The sequence below is a fragment of the Poecilia reticulata genome, linkage group LG8 (genome assembly GCF_000633615.1).
Source record: "Poecilia reticulata strain Guanapo linkage group LG8, Guppy_female_1.0+MT, whole genome shotgun sequence".
Classification (NCBI taxonomy): Eukaryota; Metazoa; Chordata; class Actinopteri; order Cyprinodontiformes; family Poeciliidae; genus Poecilia; species Poecilia reticulata.
The window spans coordinates 9,664,548-9,682,639 of record NC_024338.1 but is presented as its reverse complement, the minus strand read 5'-3'; the positions used below and the strand labels follow the sequence as shown (position 1 = coordinate 9,682,639).

At 39.9% G+C, this 18,092-nt stretch overlaps 3 protein-coding genes across 10 annotated transcripts in view; 1 reads left to right on the top strand and 2 right to left on the bottom strand.

Moving 5' to 3' along the window:
- clec16a (C-type lectin domain containing 16A) overlaps positions 1 to 10,819 on the bottom strand; it is a 39,011-nt gene extending 28,192 nt beyond the window's left edge. For 4 of the 8 annotated variants that reach the window (XM_008415739.2, XM_008415744.2, XM_008415745.2 and 1 more), the window contains exons 1-11: positions 10,703 to 10,794; positions 10,124 to 10,464; positions 8,790 to 8,918; positions 7,979 to 8,112; positions 7,629 to 7,777; positions 6,175 to 6,280; positions 4,240 to 4,245; positions 2,429 to 2,552; positions 2,034 to 2,208; positions 1,424 to 1,474; positions 546 to 662 (exon numbers count right to left, since the gene is read on the bottom strand). In XM_008415739.2, coding sequence (XP_008413961.1) covers positions 546 to 662; positions 1,424 to 1,474; positions 2,034 to 2,208; positions 2,429 to 2,552; positions 4,240 to 4,245; positions 6,175 to 6,280; positions 7,629 to 7,777; positions 7,979 to 8,112; positions 8,790 to 8,918; positions 10,124 to 10,197 — 1,065 coding nt within the window. In that variant the 5' untranslated portion in view covers positions 10,198 to 10,464; positions 10,703 to 10,794. Of the gene's footprint in view, positions 1 to 545; positions 663 to 1,423; positions 1,475 to 2,033; positions 2,209 to 2,428; positions 2,553 to 4,239; positions 4,246 to 6,174; positions 6,281 to 7,628; positions 7,778 to 7,978; positions 8,113 to 8,789; positions 8,919 to 10,123; positions 10,465 to 10,702 lie in introns of all 8 variants that reach the window. The other 4 variants (XM_008415740.2, XM_008415746.2, XM_008415741.2 and 1 more) reach the window with 3 other exon arrangements.
- A 131-nt stretch (positions 10,820 to 10,950) lies between these two features.
- Positions 10,951 to 14,106, top strand: dexi (Dexi homolog (mouse)). Its single transcript, XM_008415747.1, has 2 exons — positions 10,951 to 11,839; positions 11,942 to 14,106. The coding sequence occupies exon 1, from the start codon at positions 11,476 to 11,478 to the stop codon at positions 11,743 to 11,745; it is 270 nt and encodes an 89-aa protein (XP_008413969.1). The 5' UTR covers positions 10,951 to 11,475; the 3' UTR covers positions 11,746 to 11,839; positions 11,942 to 14,106.
- A 1,118-nt stretch (positions 14,107 to 15,224) lies between these two features.
- The window catches only part of ciita (class II, major histocompatibility complex, transactivator), a 24,035-nt gene continuing 21,167 nt past the window's right edge, over positions 15,225 to 18,092 (bottom strand). Inside the window, exons 14-21 of the mRNA XM_008415765.2 lie at positions 17,824 to 18,003; positions 17,671 to 17,742; positions 17,476 to 17,556; positions 17,308 to 17,391; positions 17,151 to 17,234; positions 16,961 to 17,044; positions 16,131 to 16,214; positions 15,225 to 16,038 (exon numbers count right to left, since the gene is read on the bottom strand). Of these exons, the coding sequence (XP_008413987.1) occupies positions 15,963 to 16,038; positions 16,131 to 16,214; positions 16,961 to 17,044; positions 17,151 to 17,234; positions 17,308 to 17,391; positions 17,476 to 17,556; positions 17,671 to 17,742; positions 17,824 to 18,003 (745 nt within the window). The 3' untranslated portion in view covers positions 15,225 to 15,962. The remainder of the gene's footprint in view (positions 16,039 to 16,130; positions 16,215 to 16,960; positions 17,045 to 17,150; positions 17,235 to 17,307; positions 17,392 to 17,475; positions 17,557 to 17,670; positions 17,743 to 17,823; positions 18,004 to 18,092) is intronic.

The following is an 18,092-nucleotide window of genomic DNA, read 5'->3' as shown; positions in this document are numbered from 1 at the left end:
GTTCAGAAAACGAGAGGTGAAGGGAATAAGATGGGGAACAGAGGGGGATCCTGAGGGTAAGAAGAAGAGAGGTGAAATGACTAACAGGCAGACAGGAGCCGTCACTTTATCACAAATCCCAAAAAGTCGGACARAAAAAAAAAARRMAAAAARWAAMAAAAAAAAAAAAAAAAAAAAAAAAAAAAAAAAAAAAARARAWAAAAATCATTAGCATTTTGTTGTGTTGATGTGGGTGACCAATGGGAGAAAACCCAATGGCCCTGCGATCTCATAACCACCTACATGCACTTCTGGAACTCTGTGTGCGTGTGTGGTTGTGTGCGTAGGCGTCCATTTCTTGTTTGAGCCAATGGGTTTGCTTCACTTGCTAGTTTACGTTTGTCACTTTGTGCACTGCTTAGTGAGTCAGGTTCTGGTTTTTGGCTATTTTAAACTTTGGGAGCCTAGTTTGCATTTATGTTGTGTTTATATGACATAGAATCTGGTACACACTAGGGACTTTTCAGAGTGGATGTGTTGTGTGTGTGGGTGTATGTATAGAATACCGTGTTTTTGTGTGTGCTGTGAACATCTGGCTGGCAACTGAAAACAGAGAGGTCTCCATTGAGAATAACATCTGCAAGGGCGTTGACCAGGGGCTGATAGTGGATGATTAGAAACACCTGGAAGAAAGAAAAAAAACACACACACACACAAAAACCCCACAACATTAACACAAAACGTTAGAAAAAAGGCTATGCAAGAATATCTTGCATAGCCTTTGCAACACATTTTCTAAATTCGAGGGAATTTTGATTTTTTTTTAAATGAACAGAAGAGGAAGTGTTTTTATTTTGAAATAAAAAAAATATTTTATAAGAAAAACACCCCCACCACATGATGCTGTTACTATATTTCATGCTAGGCCAGGATCTCAAACTAAAGTCCTCCATGGTCGGTGTCCTTCGGCATTTGAACACACCTGAATCAATAAATTAGATCAAACGCTAGACTTTATTGAACTTGCTCGGTGGCTGAGGGTCTAATTAATGCCTTGGATTCAGCTATAACGGACCAGGGATGAGCTAAAGGCTGCAGGGCTTTTTGCAGCCATCAGTAACTAGATTTTGAGATCCATTAGGGGATGTGTAATTTGATTTTTTTGCTAAATATTTACTTGTTTATTTTGCCTGAAAACAGTCCACAGAGAATCACTGCAGATCAGTCTGAGACATCTTTGATTTGATTTTTATGTGCATACATCTCTCTGCGCACTGAACGTTGTACCACATGAGAATGAGATTTGTGACGAGACTATCTTTACGTCCTGGACCTAAAGACAGAGTCCAAGTTGAATCTCAAATATCTATTTTTGCAATTTAACTGTAACTCAAGTCCAGAGCTGAGACTTGCAGCCCGTTCTGTGATATCTATTGTAGCTTACTTGAGACAGCAGGTAGAGCGACACCTGGGGATTAATCTTCCGCTCTTCAGACTGAGAACACAAGAAGAATATCATTAGGTTACACAATAAGATTAAATGTGAGAAAAATCCTGATAATGGTTTGGAAACATCTGCATGCTCAAGTAAAACTTCCTCTGTAAACACACTCCTTCCAGAAAAAGAGATCTGTTGAAAATGAAACGAGAATGTCAAGATAACAAACCACCTTTAAACATGACCACATCGGTGACTAAATTTTTTTTAAATGTCAAACTATAATTGTATATATGTAAAAAAAGCATTACTGTGTCAGATATTCCCATCTTGACAGCACTACTCTAGATTCCATCACTTTCAAGTATCTATGACTAAGTAACTTTACATAAGATGTCTGTTTCATACTGAAGTATCATTTATGGTGAAGAAATTGAAATCCTGTGTAGGTAGATTTTAATCTGTTAGTATAATCTCTAAAAACAAGAGGAACGCCTTTTTAACAAAGCCTTTATACCAATTCTTCTAAACGTAAAGCTAATAAACAATATAATACATGAAACAGCCTTAAGTAAAGAGTATCTGGGTTTCAAAGTGTTTGTGACGGTGAACATACCGTCTCAGGACTGACCAAAGAGTAGACATAGAGGGGCAGGAAGAGGCGATTGAGGAGGTGGTCGGTCAGCACGTCGTTGAGGAATTCACAGTTGATGATGAGGATGTCGTTCAGGTAGTGGAGGTGGTCCAGGTGCTCCGCCACCAGGTCACTTAACTTCCCTCTGTTCTTATGCCTGGAACACAACAGGAGGAAACAGACATCAGCTAAACTAAGAATTAACTCTTAATGTGTTTAAAAAATAAATATTAATTACAAAGCAAATCTAATTGTGCATGCGCCACATACATAACGCCAAAGCAAATGCTGTTTCTCCAATGAGGAGTAGAAATAAACCTTATAATCCTGAGACAACAATGCCCCCTAGAGGCTACAAAAGAGAGTGAGACGCTTACTCTTCATCTGTCTGCACACACTTGTCCAGTTCGATGACATGGCTGCCGATAAACCAGACCAAGTTACTGAAATATGGAACCGCTGTCTTATCTCGAATGTAGTGCAGCATGTGCTGGTTGTCCACTGGAGAGCGTGGGAGGAAAAAGGACAGTTAGTACCAAAGATGCTCGAGGACTTCATTCATACACACAACAGACTTATCTATAGAACAGTGTGTGAGCCCTGAATTGAAAATACCCAAAATTGAAGCTGGACGTGATTATGAATGCAATACAAATATTAAAATTAACTAAAGCATTCCCATAAATTAACAGTAACGGAGCTGAGAAGAATTGATTTTTTTGTTTTGTTTGTATGATTGGAGTCTGCCATATTCACTACTGCTTTGTTAGGATACACTTTGTATTTTGTTCTATTGCAGTAAAACAGAATTCCCACAAAATAAGCAAGTGATGTAAAATATAAACTAGCATACAATTACACAAAGTGTTTAAAAAGTCAGATTTACACCTTCAAAAAAAAATAAAAAATGAACCACCAGGATCTTTTTTGGAGTATCTGTAGAATAAAGTAACAAAAGCACTGCCCCTCCCCCACCTACTGCTGTATCTGCTGGTCAGCTGGCTGAATTAAAGTCTTGACAAATTTCCCTCACAAACAAGATATACAAAAATCAGCTGCTTGGAAATATTTTCATTTGTGAAAAAATATGACCAAGTTTTGAAAAGGAGTGCCATCCATCACTGACTACAGATGCCAAGTCATAAGCGGCATGTATGTTAGGCTACCTGAGCAGATAGCTTAACTAATTAGCAAGCCAATATCTACTTCTTATACTCTACAAAGACCAGAACGATAAAAAGGGATGAGGATTGCAAACTTTTCTTGAATTTGGCAAATATTTGGTCTGTAATTTTGCTCAAGTCTATGCATCAAAATAATACAGAACTAATAAAAAACATGGTATTTTAGCATAATATTTGTTTGCTTTGAATGAAATCAACAATAACATATAATGTATTTTTTTTTTTATCTTTAACATCGGTACTACGATTTGTGGTATTTACACTTCATAATAAATCTCACATCAGCCCATTCCTACAGCCAACTAAATCCCACTTTGACAGTGAACCCTCCCACAAACCTAACATTAGCCATAACCGGGACAAATTTAAACTTATCTGCACATGTTAGCTATCGTCATTATTTTTAAGAGTTTATTGGATGACACCATGTTCATGAACACTGTGCATCCCAGGTACAAAACCTTGTATGCCTAGACGGTTTATGGAACGAGAAAACGTCACTTTCTCCTTGGCCGACTTGAGTAACTCTGAAAAATTAAACATTAACGTTTTGTAAAGTTCTCTGAACCATCTGAAATCCAAATGGAAAAATATTTTTTAAAGCTCCAACATCCACCACCCTTAAGATAAGCGACCCTCTAGAATATTTCAGGTTTTTGAGCAAATTAGGCCAAGAAGAACAATTAAAGTGGCATGCAGGATTTTCTGCATGTATGCAGGTGAGTGATACATGAATAATGATTTCTAGGCAAATCTACCCACTTATTAGAAACAAATACACCATTAAGAAGAAGCAGGACTTGGTAAGAGCACCTAGAGCTGATTTAGCTGTAAAAAAAAATAGAAAAAGGATATTCCATGTACAGATTTCCACTAAGAACAAGTTTAATTTTTATTGTAGACCTGCTGCGTTTGCAGCAGAGTAGGATTAACCGTGCTAAATCAGCTCAGGTAGGTGCTGGTGCCCAGTTCTAAAAAAGACTGAATGAATGGAACCAACTTACATGACACTGCAGTTAGGCAGATGGGACGCGTAGAAGAAAGAGGAGGAGAGACAAGGAGAGGAAGAGCAGGAGTGATTGGAGAGGGGGGAAACAGACACAGGGTTAATGTGAGTAAAGGGGCGGCTGTGGACGGGTGGAGGCAGGGAAGTGATCCCACAGTCATTCTGACAAACTGCAAACAACGCCACACTTGGAAAGGTAGTATTCATTTTTAATACCAGCTGTTAAACCTTCTTTCAATCTGTTGTTTTTTTTGTTTTACTAATATTTCACCAATTAAACCTCAGTCAGCTAGAGTACCACCATGTTCCACCTCTCATTACAACAAACTTCAATGTATTTTACTGGGTGTTTATGTGATAGACAAACGTAAAGTGGAGCTTCACTGTGGAGTAGATAAAATAGTCTGGACTCCGACTTACCTGACCATTCAAAAACACAAATGATTTGATTTAAATAGCTTCCCTGTAATTCTGGCTGTACGTTACCAATTGTTGTCCTGCAGGGCAGTAAACTTATCAAGTCTCCAAAACATGTTTTGTTTTTTTCCCCCAGCCTCTAAACAGAGTTTCTTCAGGCTTGTCCTGCATCTACTTTGACCAACTTTCCTGGCCTTGCTGAAGAAAAGTATTTGTCACAGTTCCCTAAAAGGCAAAAGGAGTAAACAACAATTGTTTTCCTGTGAAAGTCTTCTCCTACATGAGTTGTACAGATTTAATTGCACACAGATTGGCTTTGCTTAAGAATCAGGCAACTTCTGATAATAATTGGCAGCAGCACACTTTATTTAGGAGTTTCATAGTGAAGTTGATGACTACAATCACATGCCACACTTTTCGGTTGTAGAAAACCATGCATTGTTCCATTCAACGCATGTATTCGTCTATCACATAAACTCCTAATAAATTGCATTTTATGCTGTTGTAATGAGGTTGGTGACAAACTTGTTTTTCCAGGTGGTCAGTTGTTGCAGTGCGTGGACAAGGAATCAATAGGAAGCGTCAATTAGCTACAGTTAACTACAGCACAAAGACGTAATTGTCTTCATTCTTATTTTGTCCATTTACAGAGTAGGGCGAGGCTAAGAATTTTATGGCTTCTCTTTGACTTGCTAGACTTAGTCTTGGCGTGATGCCATGTCAACCAAAAATACTGCAGCGGAGTTGCAAAAAATTGATTCTTCCACTTGAGAGATTCCTTATCATATCATAGCTTTTAACCAGACAAGCAATAAATTCAACAGACTACAAAGTTACATGAAATATTACTTCCGATTATCTGAAGGAAGAGAGCGAGTTGCTCGGACTAAGTGTTGAAAGTTGCAGAGTCAAAATGTCATGGATGATGCGAGAAGAAAAAGTGGCAGGGTACAAAGTGTCACATCCAACAAACGTATCCCATGACAGTAATTCAAACAAACGCTGTTGCACAAACTTCATCTGGAGTAAACAGGAAGCTGAGCATGACAGGAAAAGGTTTTGCTCTACAGAATGATAAACGGCAGGCCAGTCCCCTGAGGAGCTCAGAGAAACACATAAAGTTGAAGGATGTCACATTGCAGGAAGTTCCTGGAAAGCTCTTGAGCAAAGCTGATGCTGAGCTGCACTGTGTCCATTTAAATGACCTGTAGTGCAATGTTCAGCATTTCATCAGATTCACAGGAGCAGAGAAGTTGTTTTTTCTTTCTCAGAACTAACAAGTAGGTCATGGAAGCAATGATTTTGTGATTGCCAAATGATTAGAAAACTTTTCTATTAAAAAAAACCCAGCAGAGCACACACACATTAATGCCACCTGCTACTCATGCTCATGCACAGGAAGAAACGGCAGAAAGGAGGAGGAAGCACAGAGGAAAGGCTGTCGGCTGTCCCAGAATCCTCTGCGTTTGAGGACATGTCTGACTGCGTGTTGGCATGCATGAAGCCCGGCACTCACCTTTGTAGACGTTGAGTGTGATGGTGCGAACTGCGATGCGAACCATGCTTTCTGGGTGGTTGAAAAACTTAATGGCTTCGGTGTACAGGGCAAAGTCATTAGTGTGCTGTGTGTGGGAGACAGAGAGGAGGCGCCGGTGAGCAAGGCTTCACACAGCCGCGCTCAGGCTGTACATGACAGCAGAGAGATCAAGAAGGCAGCTGGGAAAAAATGCTGACCTCTCTTGTATTTGATTGACTATTAAGAGAAGAAGTTTAGCTCTGTGACTGATGTAACTACGAACATATTCTAGAAAGGTTGTTAGAAACTCAGACAATACTTTCAACAGAAAGGCAAGTGGATAAATTAACGTGAAATTGATGTAAAGTCGTCTGGTGTTTAAGGCGTTAGATGAACTCAAACACTATTTCATGACTTAAATTAAGGACACACACATAATCTTACTTCCTCTATAATGTTTTTATATTCTATAAGCATAGTATTGACTCTTAATGCCATCTCTCTGTGTCTGTGCCTACTCCTCCACTCTCCTGTTCCTCACTTCCTGAGGCCTCTGTGCAACTAGAGCAGAAACTTCAGCAGTCACTCGGAGGCTTCAGCAAATGAAGCAAACCGATCCTGAAACCAAACCAGCAGCTTGTAATCTCGCTGCAAAGACCTAACTCATTTATCTGACTCAAGCTGAAAAGAGCTGTCAAATGGCGCCACCTGGAGGTGGAAAAAAGAAAACTTAAAACACGACTGTGCTGTACAGGCAAAATTATAAAACAGCAGCAATGTATAAAACCTGAACTTTCTGTAATCATATTTATGCATTTTTAAAGAACTCATTTTACTGTGGTAGTGAATGACACAAAGTAAGCCAAAAAGCAACATAAAAAGTACAAGGAAACTTAGGAAAAGAAATAATACAAAGTAGCTTTCACTAACATTACAAAAGCTTCAAAATGGTTTTGGTTTCAGGAGCATGGCTGCCATCGACAGTACACCAACAACTTTCCCCAGTGTACACAAATAGAAAGGTACTGTGGAAAAGGTGACATCATCACTAACAGTTCAGGTGTTGAGTTTATGTTTTCGAGTTAACATCCATTAAATCCATACAGGCAAATTAGAAGCAAATTTACTAAATAAGTTCTAGAGAAAGATTTGTCTTAAAGGAAAGAAAACAGGCTTGTTGTCAAGTTCTTGCTACATTTGAAAAATGTGTCTTTACAATAAATGTATTGCAGTTTAGAGATGGTAAAATAAGCATTCACCAAATTAGCTACTAGTATAAAACTACTGCAGTAACTAATATAGTTCTGATATTTTCTCCCTCATTAAAATCCTCTTCAAACTCCCTTTCTTCTTGACTCTATTGCAAACGGCATGCCAGAAATGACTAAGCAAAACGTTTCACTGTTCTGTCCATCTTCGTATTCTTGCATGCACCCACCCCAGTGAGGCCTCACCTCGTTGTAGAAGAAGTGCACAGTGTGGTTGTTCAGCTTGAGCGACAGAGTCTTGAGGAAGGAAATATAGTAAGCCATTATCTCTTCATCTGAAAAGTCGAACTTGTGGACGATGATGGAGTTGACGTGGTTGTTCGACAACAGATAGTCTGTGCACGGAAGAGAACTTAAAATCAATTAAATAAATACATTAAGAGCTAACAGTTGCATAACCAGCAGTTTCTCTTTACAAACCTAAAAACCACCAAACCTACCCACGAAGATCAACAGGCCTACAGCTCATACTCTGTTGCTTAGCAAGAGACCTGCAGTAGCGACGCAAGTGTGATGTATTTAGTGTTGGTACTTACACAATGAAGTCTCATGGCTGATGTTTTCAAACAGTATGTTGAGGGTCTGAAGCAGCTGGACACAGACGTAGCGACCAGACTTCTGACGCAGGATGTTCAAGAAGAAGACAAACATGTTCTTCTCCAAGAAAAAGCTGCTCACATAAATGAGAGAAGGGAAGCAAAGTAACTTGTGTTTCTGACTACAAGTTGTCAGTCAAAAGAATAAGACTGTCGAAGCATTCTGGCAGCTCCACTAAAGTGGAACCGATCGGGCATAAAGACCATTGTTGTATTTGGAGGGAAAAAAAGGGTTCGCTTTGGCAAACAAAGTAACATATTACCGTATTGTGGTATTTAGCGAACAGAGTTACGAAAATTATTTCTAAGTAGCTTAAAATAAAAGAAGCTTGGTGTGATTTAACTTCAGAAACTAAGAAAAAAAGATTTCTTTGTTGTGTGTGTAAACTTCTGCTTTCAACTACATAACCTTGCAACAACCTAAGTAGCTCTTTAGGCTGTCCTTGTCTGAAAGCCTGTTCTTGTTAACACAACAGGCTTTCGGTGCAGCAACATTAGCTGCCAATAAATCACTGACATAATTCACAAGTCGGGTTTTTAAAACGGTTGAGGTTAGGCTTTTTTTCCTTGAACTCTATCATAATGGCTCTATTTGGATTAGAAAGGCTCAAATTTACAAATTTTTTTTCACCGTCTGAAGTTAAGAAGCGCCACAAAAGACCTTCAAAACAATGCTATTCAGCAAAAATGATTCATAACAGAATATTCAACAGAGATAAAAAAAAAAAGGGCTTCGTTGTCCAGGACTTACTCAAACACAGAGCTGTCATTCTGATCCCCCCAAATGAGGATCTCTGTGATGGAGCGGATGGTCTCGACGAGCAGGTTTCGGTTGTGATCCGTTACGGTCGTGTTTTTGGTGAGAATATGGTACATGTATCTGACAGAGAGATGTGAACAAATCACAGAAGCAAAGAATAAATACGTTTTTAAGTCCTTTCGGTGAAATTTCAGCAGAAACGCACCAAAGTAAACAGAGTTTGGCGCTACACTAAAGCAACACTGTCCCTCCCTCACCTGTTGCTGTGCACAACCAGCCGGTTAGAGTTTGCAGTCACTTAAAAACAACAACAACAACAACAAATTTGACCAGTACTGGTCAACAAAAATATGGGTAATCACCATATCCCTATCTATAGTGCTACTATTAAGATTACACTGTTAATAAAGTACAGTTAATAAGGTAAAAAACAACTTGAACATTACTACTAATCGTAGTCTATATTTCTGCTTCAAGTGTCAATGCCGAGTCTGATAATGGTGCTAGATAAACATAACTTAAATGATCAATATATTGATCACACAATATTAATTTAACAGCAGCTGGACAATTTGAAACTTTTAATAATTTATAAGAGATTTGAATATGCTACATATTTTTTTGGTAAACACCGTTATCTTCTCAGGGTACAATGCTCCATAAAATAGAAAAGCACAGTCTGTCGGGAATGCCAAGATACCTATGAGAAAAATGACTAATAAATCATTTTAACATACACTTCCTTTACTGGAAGGAGATTAATTTGTTCATTGAATATTATGCTTCAGTAAAACGTAATATTTATGGCCTCCAACGGAACCCTAACAGCACTCATATTAAACTCCTGGTTGCGTCCAGCCTCAAACAACATCCAATCTTCCTCCAAATTTGAGGCACCTGTTGAAAAAACTATGATGTGAAGTTTAGCACACCTGTTCAGAACACACACTGGTAACCCCAGTCATTTGCTGCACTCTCCTGCCAGGTCAATCTGTTCCGTGGACTGATTCTCAACATCACCTGTTCGGACGTCATAGGTCTGCAGGTGTATGTTTTGCTATAGTCTAAAATTGTGTTAAACTGGTTTATTGACTACAACCACAAGCATCAGATAAGGTTAACGACATGCTAGCTAGCATTTTATTTCACAATTTTATTACACGAACGATAAAGCAGTCACAGCTAGCTTTACTGTTATCCGACTCGATGCAGAACTGTTAACGGTACCTCTGTTACTCAAACAGCTGATGAATAAAGCAATATTAATGTTATTCCAAAGCTGTGACTCTGAGCTAGCGTTAGCCTACGTTACGTTATCTACTCACTTCAAATGGTCCAAGGAGTGGATGTTTTTCGTTTTACTCTGTCCTCCAACCCAACTGCGTGACCGGCCGAACATGGTTGCGGTTTTTAATAGAGCTGCTGTCCTGGTAGTTACGCTAATTTGCGAATGTTAGGGACTGCGTTTACCCATAGCACCGACTTTCCCCTGTACGGATACCTCCTTAGCAAACAGGGAGATGGGCGGAGAAGGCAGCGCCGAGAGGGGCGCTGCGTAATGGGTTTACAATGTGGGGTATTCTGGGAGTTGGTGTTCTCATCGACGAATCGGAGCGTCTGTCATATTGTGCGTGGCAGGTCGCCTTGGAAACCAATTAAAGTATGGCTGAAATCCGAGCAAAATACAAAAGTTTACGTTCATTTTTGTACAAAACAAAAGTAAAAATAAGTGTGCCTGAATTTACATGTGAATATGTACGTATTTACTTAAAATTTAAAAAGAATGAGGATAAGAATAGTAATAGTATACAAGTGTTCCAACAATTCTAATAAATTTGTATAATGTAAATTATTCTAATGTTTTCCCCATTTTTGTATTAAAGTACAAAAGCACTGTTTCTCACATAAAACACAGTTCAGTCAAACTTGTGTTGGTTTCCGAGGCAAACTCGTTCACGTGTCGTTTCCACGGGCCAATGCGGTGTCTTTCTGGAAGGAACTACAAGTCCTCCTGTTGGTCGTGACGCTTATTTCACGCGACGATTTTTCTTCATTTCGACCTTCTGCACTGATTGACATCTCTATTAACCAATCACTGTAAAGGCAACCAATTAGCGAGCCAATCAAACGTCAAGGGCTTCGACTTCGCTTCGTGGTAGTCAGTGTTTTGATCTAGTTGGCATAAACGTTCTGGGACATTTAGCTTTGGGAACATCGTGAAAGTGAGCTGTTTTTGATTATCCGTTCCTTTTTCTCGTTGCCCAGGAGTACACCAAGACCATCATAAGTACAAATGTTCGAGTTTGTTTTGGCTAACCTTGGAYGCAACTGTTTTTAGCTGTGGCCAGCTGGCATGGCGTGAATTCGGCAACCCCCAGGAAACCAATGTGGAGAATGCGTCGAGCAAGCTAGAACGACATTTGAACACCGTCCTTGAGTTATTATTAGCAATGAGCGTATCGCCGTTCACTTTGCCCGCTTTTTTCTTATTTTCTTTAGGCCCGTACAGATAAACAGCTGCAAACCGCAAAGCGTCCTCGGTTGCCACTGCAAGTCGGGCCGAGCCGAAATGGATGCGCCTGTCCCATTAACTCAGACCGATAGTCCACGATAGCCGCCGCCGACCGAGCCCGAATCAAGCCCTGCTCACACCAGACCGCGGCTGTCTGTGTTTTCTATGACCCGCTCGGTTTATGCCCAGCTAGATTCGGTGGAATTGCTTTTGGACGAGCTCCCATATATGTTTTATTTGGGCCTGTTTTTTGTGAACGTCCTCATACTCTACTATGCTTTTCTGATGGAGTACATTGTCCTAAATGTGGGGATAGTGTTCCTGCCCGAGGACATGGACCAGGCGCTGGTGGACCTTGGGGTGCTGTCCGACCCGGCCTCCGTACCTTATGACACGGACCCGGAGCTGGACGTGTTTGAGGGATACCTGGAATGACGCGGTGTGACCGAGGAAGCAAAGATATGGGGAAGCGGGCCTCCCAGTGGATGCTAGTGGAGGCTGCCTCCTACAGAGATGTCTTATTGAAAAAGTAAGTTTCTAAACCAAAAACGAAATACACATAATCAGAATTAATATTTTTTGTTTTACTCAGTGGACTTTTTAAAAGCTGACCTTTTCACACACCCCTCAGGTCGTCTCGGCTCAAAGGAAGGTAGCCTTTTGCAGAGATTCAGGGCTCTTCCGGGACTCTGTTGAGGTCCAGCACCTGCGGCTGGGTTCCAGTAAAAAAACAAAAAGCTACTTCCTTTTCGAAAGAGTACGGTTCTGATGACTTGCATGGAGATCCAGCAGCCTGACATGCACTCCCAGAAACTTTCCAGGCTTCCTTTGGATCCGGTTGTTCTTTGAACAGTCTTCAAAATGAATCGGGGAAAATAAAAACGACAACAACAAAAAAAAGGTCACGTCCATTTCAGCGTCATACTCTACACAATGAAACATTTGAGAACTGTTCCATCATGGGCACGGTTAGAATATAATCACTCTAAAGCACGCCAGACCCCACTGCTGCTGCTGCTGCTACTACTGGTTGACTGAGTCAGAATGGGTTATTTTGAGCTTCCTCACACTGTATTCCAGCATCATCAGGGACAGGCACTGTCTCAGGAGTAAAGTTAGCACCTATGGGTGCACTGACAATACTTGTTTTACTAGAGATATGCTGTGAAGCTTCAAGATGGTAAAGCAAAAACATTTCAAAGTCTTGCTTTTTATGCTCTCTCACTGAAAAGCAGAAAGGAATGATTTTTTTTTTGTTTTGTTTTTTTGTATTTTTGCAGTTCTGTTCAAGTAGGTTTTAATTATTTTGGCTTAAATGTTTTTTAATATTACGAATGAAAACCCTTCAAGGGAGATTTTTATTCTGTGTTCAACAGTGAGGTGATTTAGGATGATTGAACTTTGCATGATTTTTGCATCAGGAGTTGATTGAACTGAACACGTTGTCCTTGTTCTTACTTCGTTTGAATGATCGTAAATCTAAGACTCCTTTCATAAAGTGTATATCCTCAACAGCAATAATAAAAACTAGAGTAACGCAGTGGTCAATTAGACGGTAGTGAGATGATTTACCTAATTTAGTGAAGAAAATGCCCTGCTGTCAGGGCCGACTGCAAGACTGTTTGTTGGTAATCGATCTCTGAATGTGCCATCCATGCTGCAGATCTGGAGGGAGGAGTGAGCCCAGCGTTTAGCAAACTAATCACTTTGATAATAAAAAGAAAACTGTATTTTTCTCCCGGTAATGCTGATTTGCAGAATATACAGAACGTCTATCAACCTGACAACGTACGGTCGTCGTTGTGTTGCACCTGCATGTTTCACTCCGAAGTTTTAATCCAGATCTCTTTTCTGCCAGCTTACCGTCAGTCCGTCAGACTGCCCTGATTCTAATTTCAATGACACTGCCTGGTCTGCTGGCACGGCAACCTAAACTTCTGGTGACCTAACCGTGTATAGCCTGACCACTCTCAAACTGAGATAGAAGTAATTCCACCCTAATGCAAGACTGTTTTTTCTAAAGCTTTGTTAGACTCAAACCAGTGTTGGACCGTTGAAGCCAGGTTCCCGTGACCAGTTTGGATTCACACAGCCGAAAAGCAATATGTAAATATGAAATCTTTCAATTTGTAACCCAGTGTTACCATGAGTATTTTTTGTTTTTTTTGTTTTATTACTTTCTGACCAAATTTAAAACGGCCTCTCGGTTTTATTGCTCACAACTAGAACTCAGGAAATTACTTTTCATTAATGTAATCTAAGTTTGTACAAGATTTGGCCAGATTAAAGCAAGCAAATGTTAAAATCAAAATAAAACAACCAGCACCTGATGGTGAACTCACTGGTACTGCCCACGAAAAGAAATGTTTTTTTATAGCCGTTTTTTTGGGCAATTGTAGAAAATGTGATTGGTTTAGTTTGAATGATTAAAAATTGTACAAAGTACAAGATCGGTTTGAATCAATGCCAACTTCACTGAAGTCAAAGGAGATGCTCCTTGTCTAGCTTTGATTGTAAAATCTACCTGATGCCGTTCGCAGCATCGCTGATACAAATCCAACGACTACATCGGGGACTCACAGGCACTGGTGTAGTGGAGTGTCGGAGCAAATAATGTTCCGTTTCAAAACACCCGTAGCCTGTAATCATCAGCATTACAGTGCAGCGCCGTTTATCAGACCCCGTAAACAAACAAGAACTTTATATATGACTTGACTCCTAAGTATGTGCTATACTGTTGTCATATGGTTGGATACAGCCACGCTTCACTCTGAAATAAAAATGATTTGCAAATGATTGCATTGTGTTTTCTCTCTTGAGCGGTAGAAACACCCATAACGATTCACATTGCCTTTACTTCGGTGGTTATGAACATTTCCTATCGAGCAGATTGTAGGTTTTATTTTCTGATTACGTGTTAAAGAAATTTTGCCCTAATGAACAATACCCTCTCTCTTACACCAACACCCACTTTTAAAGATTTTTCTTTTGTAATTTTGTAGGATAGAATGCTTATTCGAAAATGCTCCTACAATAGAAACACCCAGATTTTCAGCATCGTCCAAAATGTCCCCAGAAGGTTTTGGACCATCATCCTGTTTGAGCACCAATGTCCAAGTTTGTACAATCTATCTGCTGATTTGTGGTGAAGCTCAAGTGTCTGTTTTCTTTACTCCATCTGTTTTGTGCAATTCACCAGAACCAATAGCAGCTCATCAAACACCTCGGCATGATGCAACCAGCTAAATGTTTAACACCTAGCGCTGTGCTGTATTGTAAGACTCGTCTTGACACATCCAAATACACTGACAACATAAATATCCTCCAGAAGACATTTGGACTGTTCATGTGCATGGCAGCAAATTTCAGTCAAGTTTAAACTTGCACATTCTGATTCAGGTACTTTTTCTTTTGTTGTTTGCTCTCTCCTAGTTTCCAGTTCATAAAGAGGTTGAATATTTGAGGTTATTCATGAAGGTCCAAAGCTGGACCTTCAACAAGTTTGAAACTTGTTGAAACTTAGAAATAACTTGAGTGTTCCAATAACAGAACAATAATGGAATAACCCAAAACGGTGCTTCAAAGCCGAGTTTGTGCAAATAAGTCAGTCATTTTAAATGAACTCTAACAACTTTGCCAAAAAGATAAGTCAAACAGCCAGCCAGAATTATACCAGAAGCATACTTCTAGCCAGAAATGTACATGCTTCTGTTGTCATGTCATATTTTAGCCACAAGAGCGCGCCAGAGAGCAGCAGAAATACGCTCCCCTGATGTACATAAAGGAACGTCCCTAATGAGAAGTTCCTTTATGTACCGAGAGGGAATAAATGTGTACAATAGCTTGAGTTGGATGAGAAAAAAAAATATAGATATGTGTGTGTTTACATGTGTAAAAATTAAAGCACAACTTGCTCCAGTTTTCAAATCCATTTATTAGATTTGTGCTGTAGTTGGAGTGTCATTCCGGGAGATGTTAGCACCATTCACACAGGCCAACATTGGGATTTCGCTCCACATTTGTAACATTTCATCCAAACACAACTGTGTTCAACTGCTAATGCGACAGACGTTGTCCTTCAATGAGAGACCGTGTAAAAACACACAGAGCTGCAGGCAACACTCCCGTCTGAAAGGTCAGTGTGTGTACAAATAGGGAACAGAAACTCGTAGGAGAGGAAGTGTAAAAGGGAGGTTTTAAATAACCTCAAGCATTTAGTAAAAAAAATAAACATGTGACACCACAATTAAAAGACGTATATGTATGAAAGTAACCAGGTTATGAGCTGTAGCTCACAACCAGAAAAACAAACACATAAAAAACACACACAAAAATKTACATTGATGATTGTAAACAAAAAAAAAAAMCAACAGCTTTTCCATGTAGATGATATAAAATTGTGCAAGGTTTATATAAAGCATTCCACACAGGCGATCCTGAGTGTGGAAGTATTAATCCTCCTTTAAAGAATAGCTAGAATCTTTACCTGAAGAGCTGAACAGCAGCTAATTATTGTAGTGCAAATCTTCACACGCTCTTAATGTCATAATTTGAAGGCTTTAGAACACTTAAAGGGTAGTGTTCAGATGAATACGTAGGACAGATTAATTCAGTGCAAGGTAGAACTTTTTTTTTTTTTTTAAAGGACCATATTATTGCCAGAGGATGCGGCTGTCCTGCTGCTTAAGTCTCTCAAAAACTCCATATGGTATGCACTGGTTCCACATCCTGGGATGAGATCAGACAAACCGAGTTAAGGGCATGAAAAAAAAAAAACAATAAAAAAAAAAAAACTTGTGATGTTTAGTAACGTGACTCACCTCAAAGTCTTAACTTTAGAGCACTTTCTCAAACTGGCTCCCAAGCTTTGTGCTCCAATATCCGTCATCTTGTTATATTTAATGCTGTCAAATGAGAACAAACAGGGGAACACAAAGCTTGTTAATCAACAGGGAACATTTSACCTATGCAAAAATYCTTTTTTTTGTTTTTACACGCGATGCTTCTTGAAATTTTTCAGGTAAAAGTTGTTCACATGCTCAAACGTCATTTTCACTTGTTGCTGTTCTACGGGATAAGCAAATAAAAAGTTGTCCAAACTCTTGAAGTGAAGGAAGAATGGCAAAGAATTGTTTTCAAGTTTTTTTTACAACACAAAAATCTGAAAAGTGTGGCATGCATTTTATTCAGCCTCACCAAATCATAACTTTGCAGGGGCATATTTGCTGCCCCTGAGATATTGAAATACAGATTACGTTTTTAGCCATTCTTCTTAGAAAAAYAGCACAATCTCAATCAAATTTACCGTTCTGTGTGTCGGCCAAAGCATAAATTGTCTCACTAATTAAATAATTAACAGGGAAAGATCACTGTTGCTGCTTTTCTGATTTTTTTATTTGCATAATATCTGAAAATAATKTGATTTATTTTTCAAAACTGAATGCAAGTGCTTCAGACGCAAATTACATTCAGTCAGAGTGGAGAAATCACTGGATTCAGTTCCTTCTTTATTCATCAAACAAACAATCTAAAAATATAAGCTGCCCATACAGCTCTCTATGCTTTGCATTTCACACATAGCAAAACTTCCATAAGTTGTCCTGTGCGTTGGTTAACATTTCTGACGTCAGAAAAGGGACGGAAAACTTACTCGAGGTCTGTAAGCGAAGCCATGTGTGGGAGCACAGCTGCTAAACTCTCTGCCCCTTCGTCGGAAATCACGTTACTGTACAGACTGGAGACCACAAAGATGGAAGTGAAATTTTGTGGTTCAAAAACAAGATGCCATTTATAGATGTTTGTGTAGGCACTCGTTAATATGCATGATGCACAGTCCAGACCTTAGACAGTGCAGCTTGGGCAGGTCCTTCAAGGAGAGGGCTAGCTTCTTCACACCCTGGTCGCCTATGCAGTTCTCGGACAAACTGAAAACAACGAGCTTGTTTAGCTTAAGAAAATGGGGAAGAGGAAGAAGGAAAGGGATAGACATGAACTCACTTCAGTACTTCCAGTGAGCGAAGAGAGACTAACGCATTTGCCAGTTTCTCTGCTCCTTTGTCTCCGATCTTACTGTTTTCCACGCTGTGGGACGTTTGACGAAGGGATCGTTAGAAGAGTGTTTTTGTGTGAGGAGACGACTTGAAATGGAGGGCTATGTGTACTTACTCCAAGTGCTGCAGGTTATGGAGTCCGGGGAGAAGGTCCCACAGTTTGGGAAGAGCCAAGGGACTGTTTTCTGGGCCAAGCCTTTAAAGAAGAGCGACTGTTACCATCAATACGATTTTTATTTGTATTGCTTTCGCTATTTTTCTCCGATCCTGTTCCAGTTACATCACAGAATCATATTTCCAAGTTACTCACTCAAACTCCAGCTTGTGCAGCTCTTTGACTGCTGGCACCCCTTCTGACAGGAGGGAATTTGATTGGTCGGAGCTGCAGTTGAGCATAAAAATGAATCAAACACTGAACATTTTAAACGTGCATTGATCTCCGTGTGTGTCTTTTGCACCCCACCTGTCCGAGAGCCTCTTGCTGGTGTGTATGCTGACGAGCCTTTCCAGGTGCTCTATGTGACAGACCTGAGTGGCTTTCAGAGGATGGATCTTGAACTTGGACACCGCTCCTTGCAGGAGACCCTCGTCGCTCCTCTTCTCCAGCTCCTCCCACAGGGTGACGACGTCTGCTATGCAGGCCCTAGGGAACGTGCACGCTCCATTTTATACATGTACACACGCTTGATTCAACTTGACGGCACAACAAAAACACAAACTAGACAAGATATA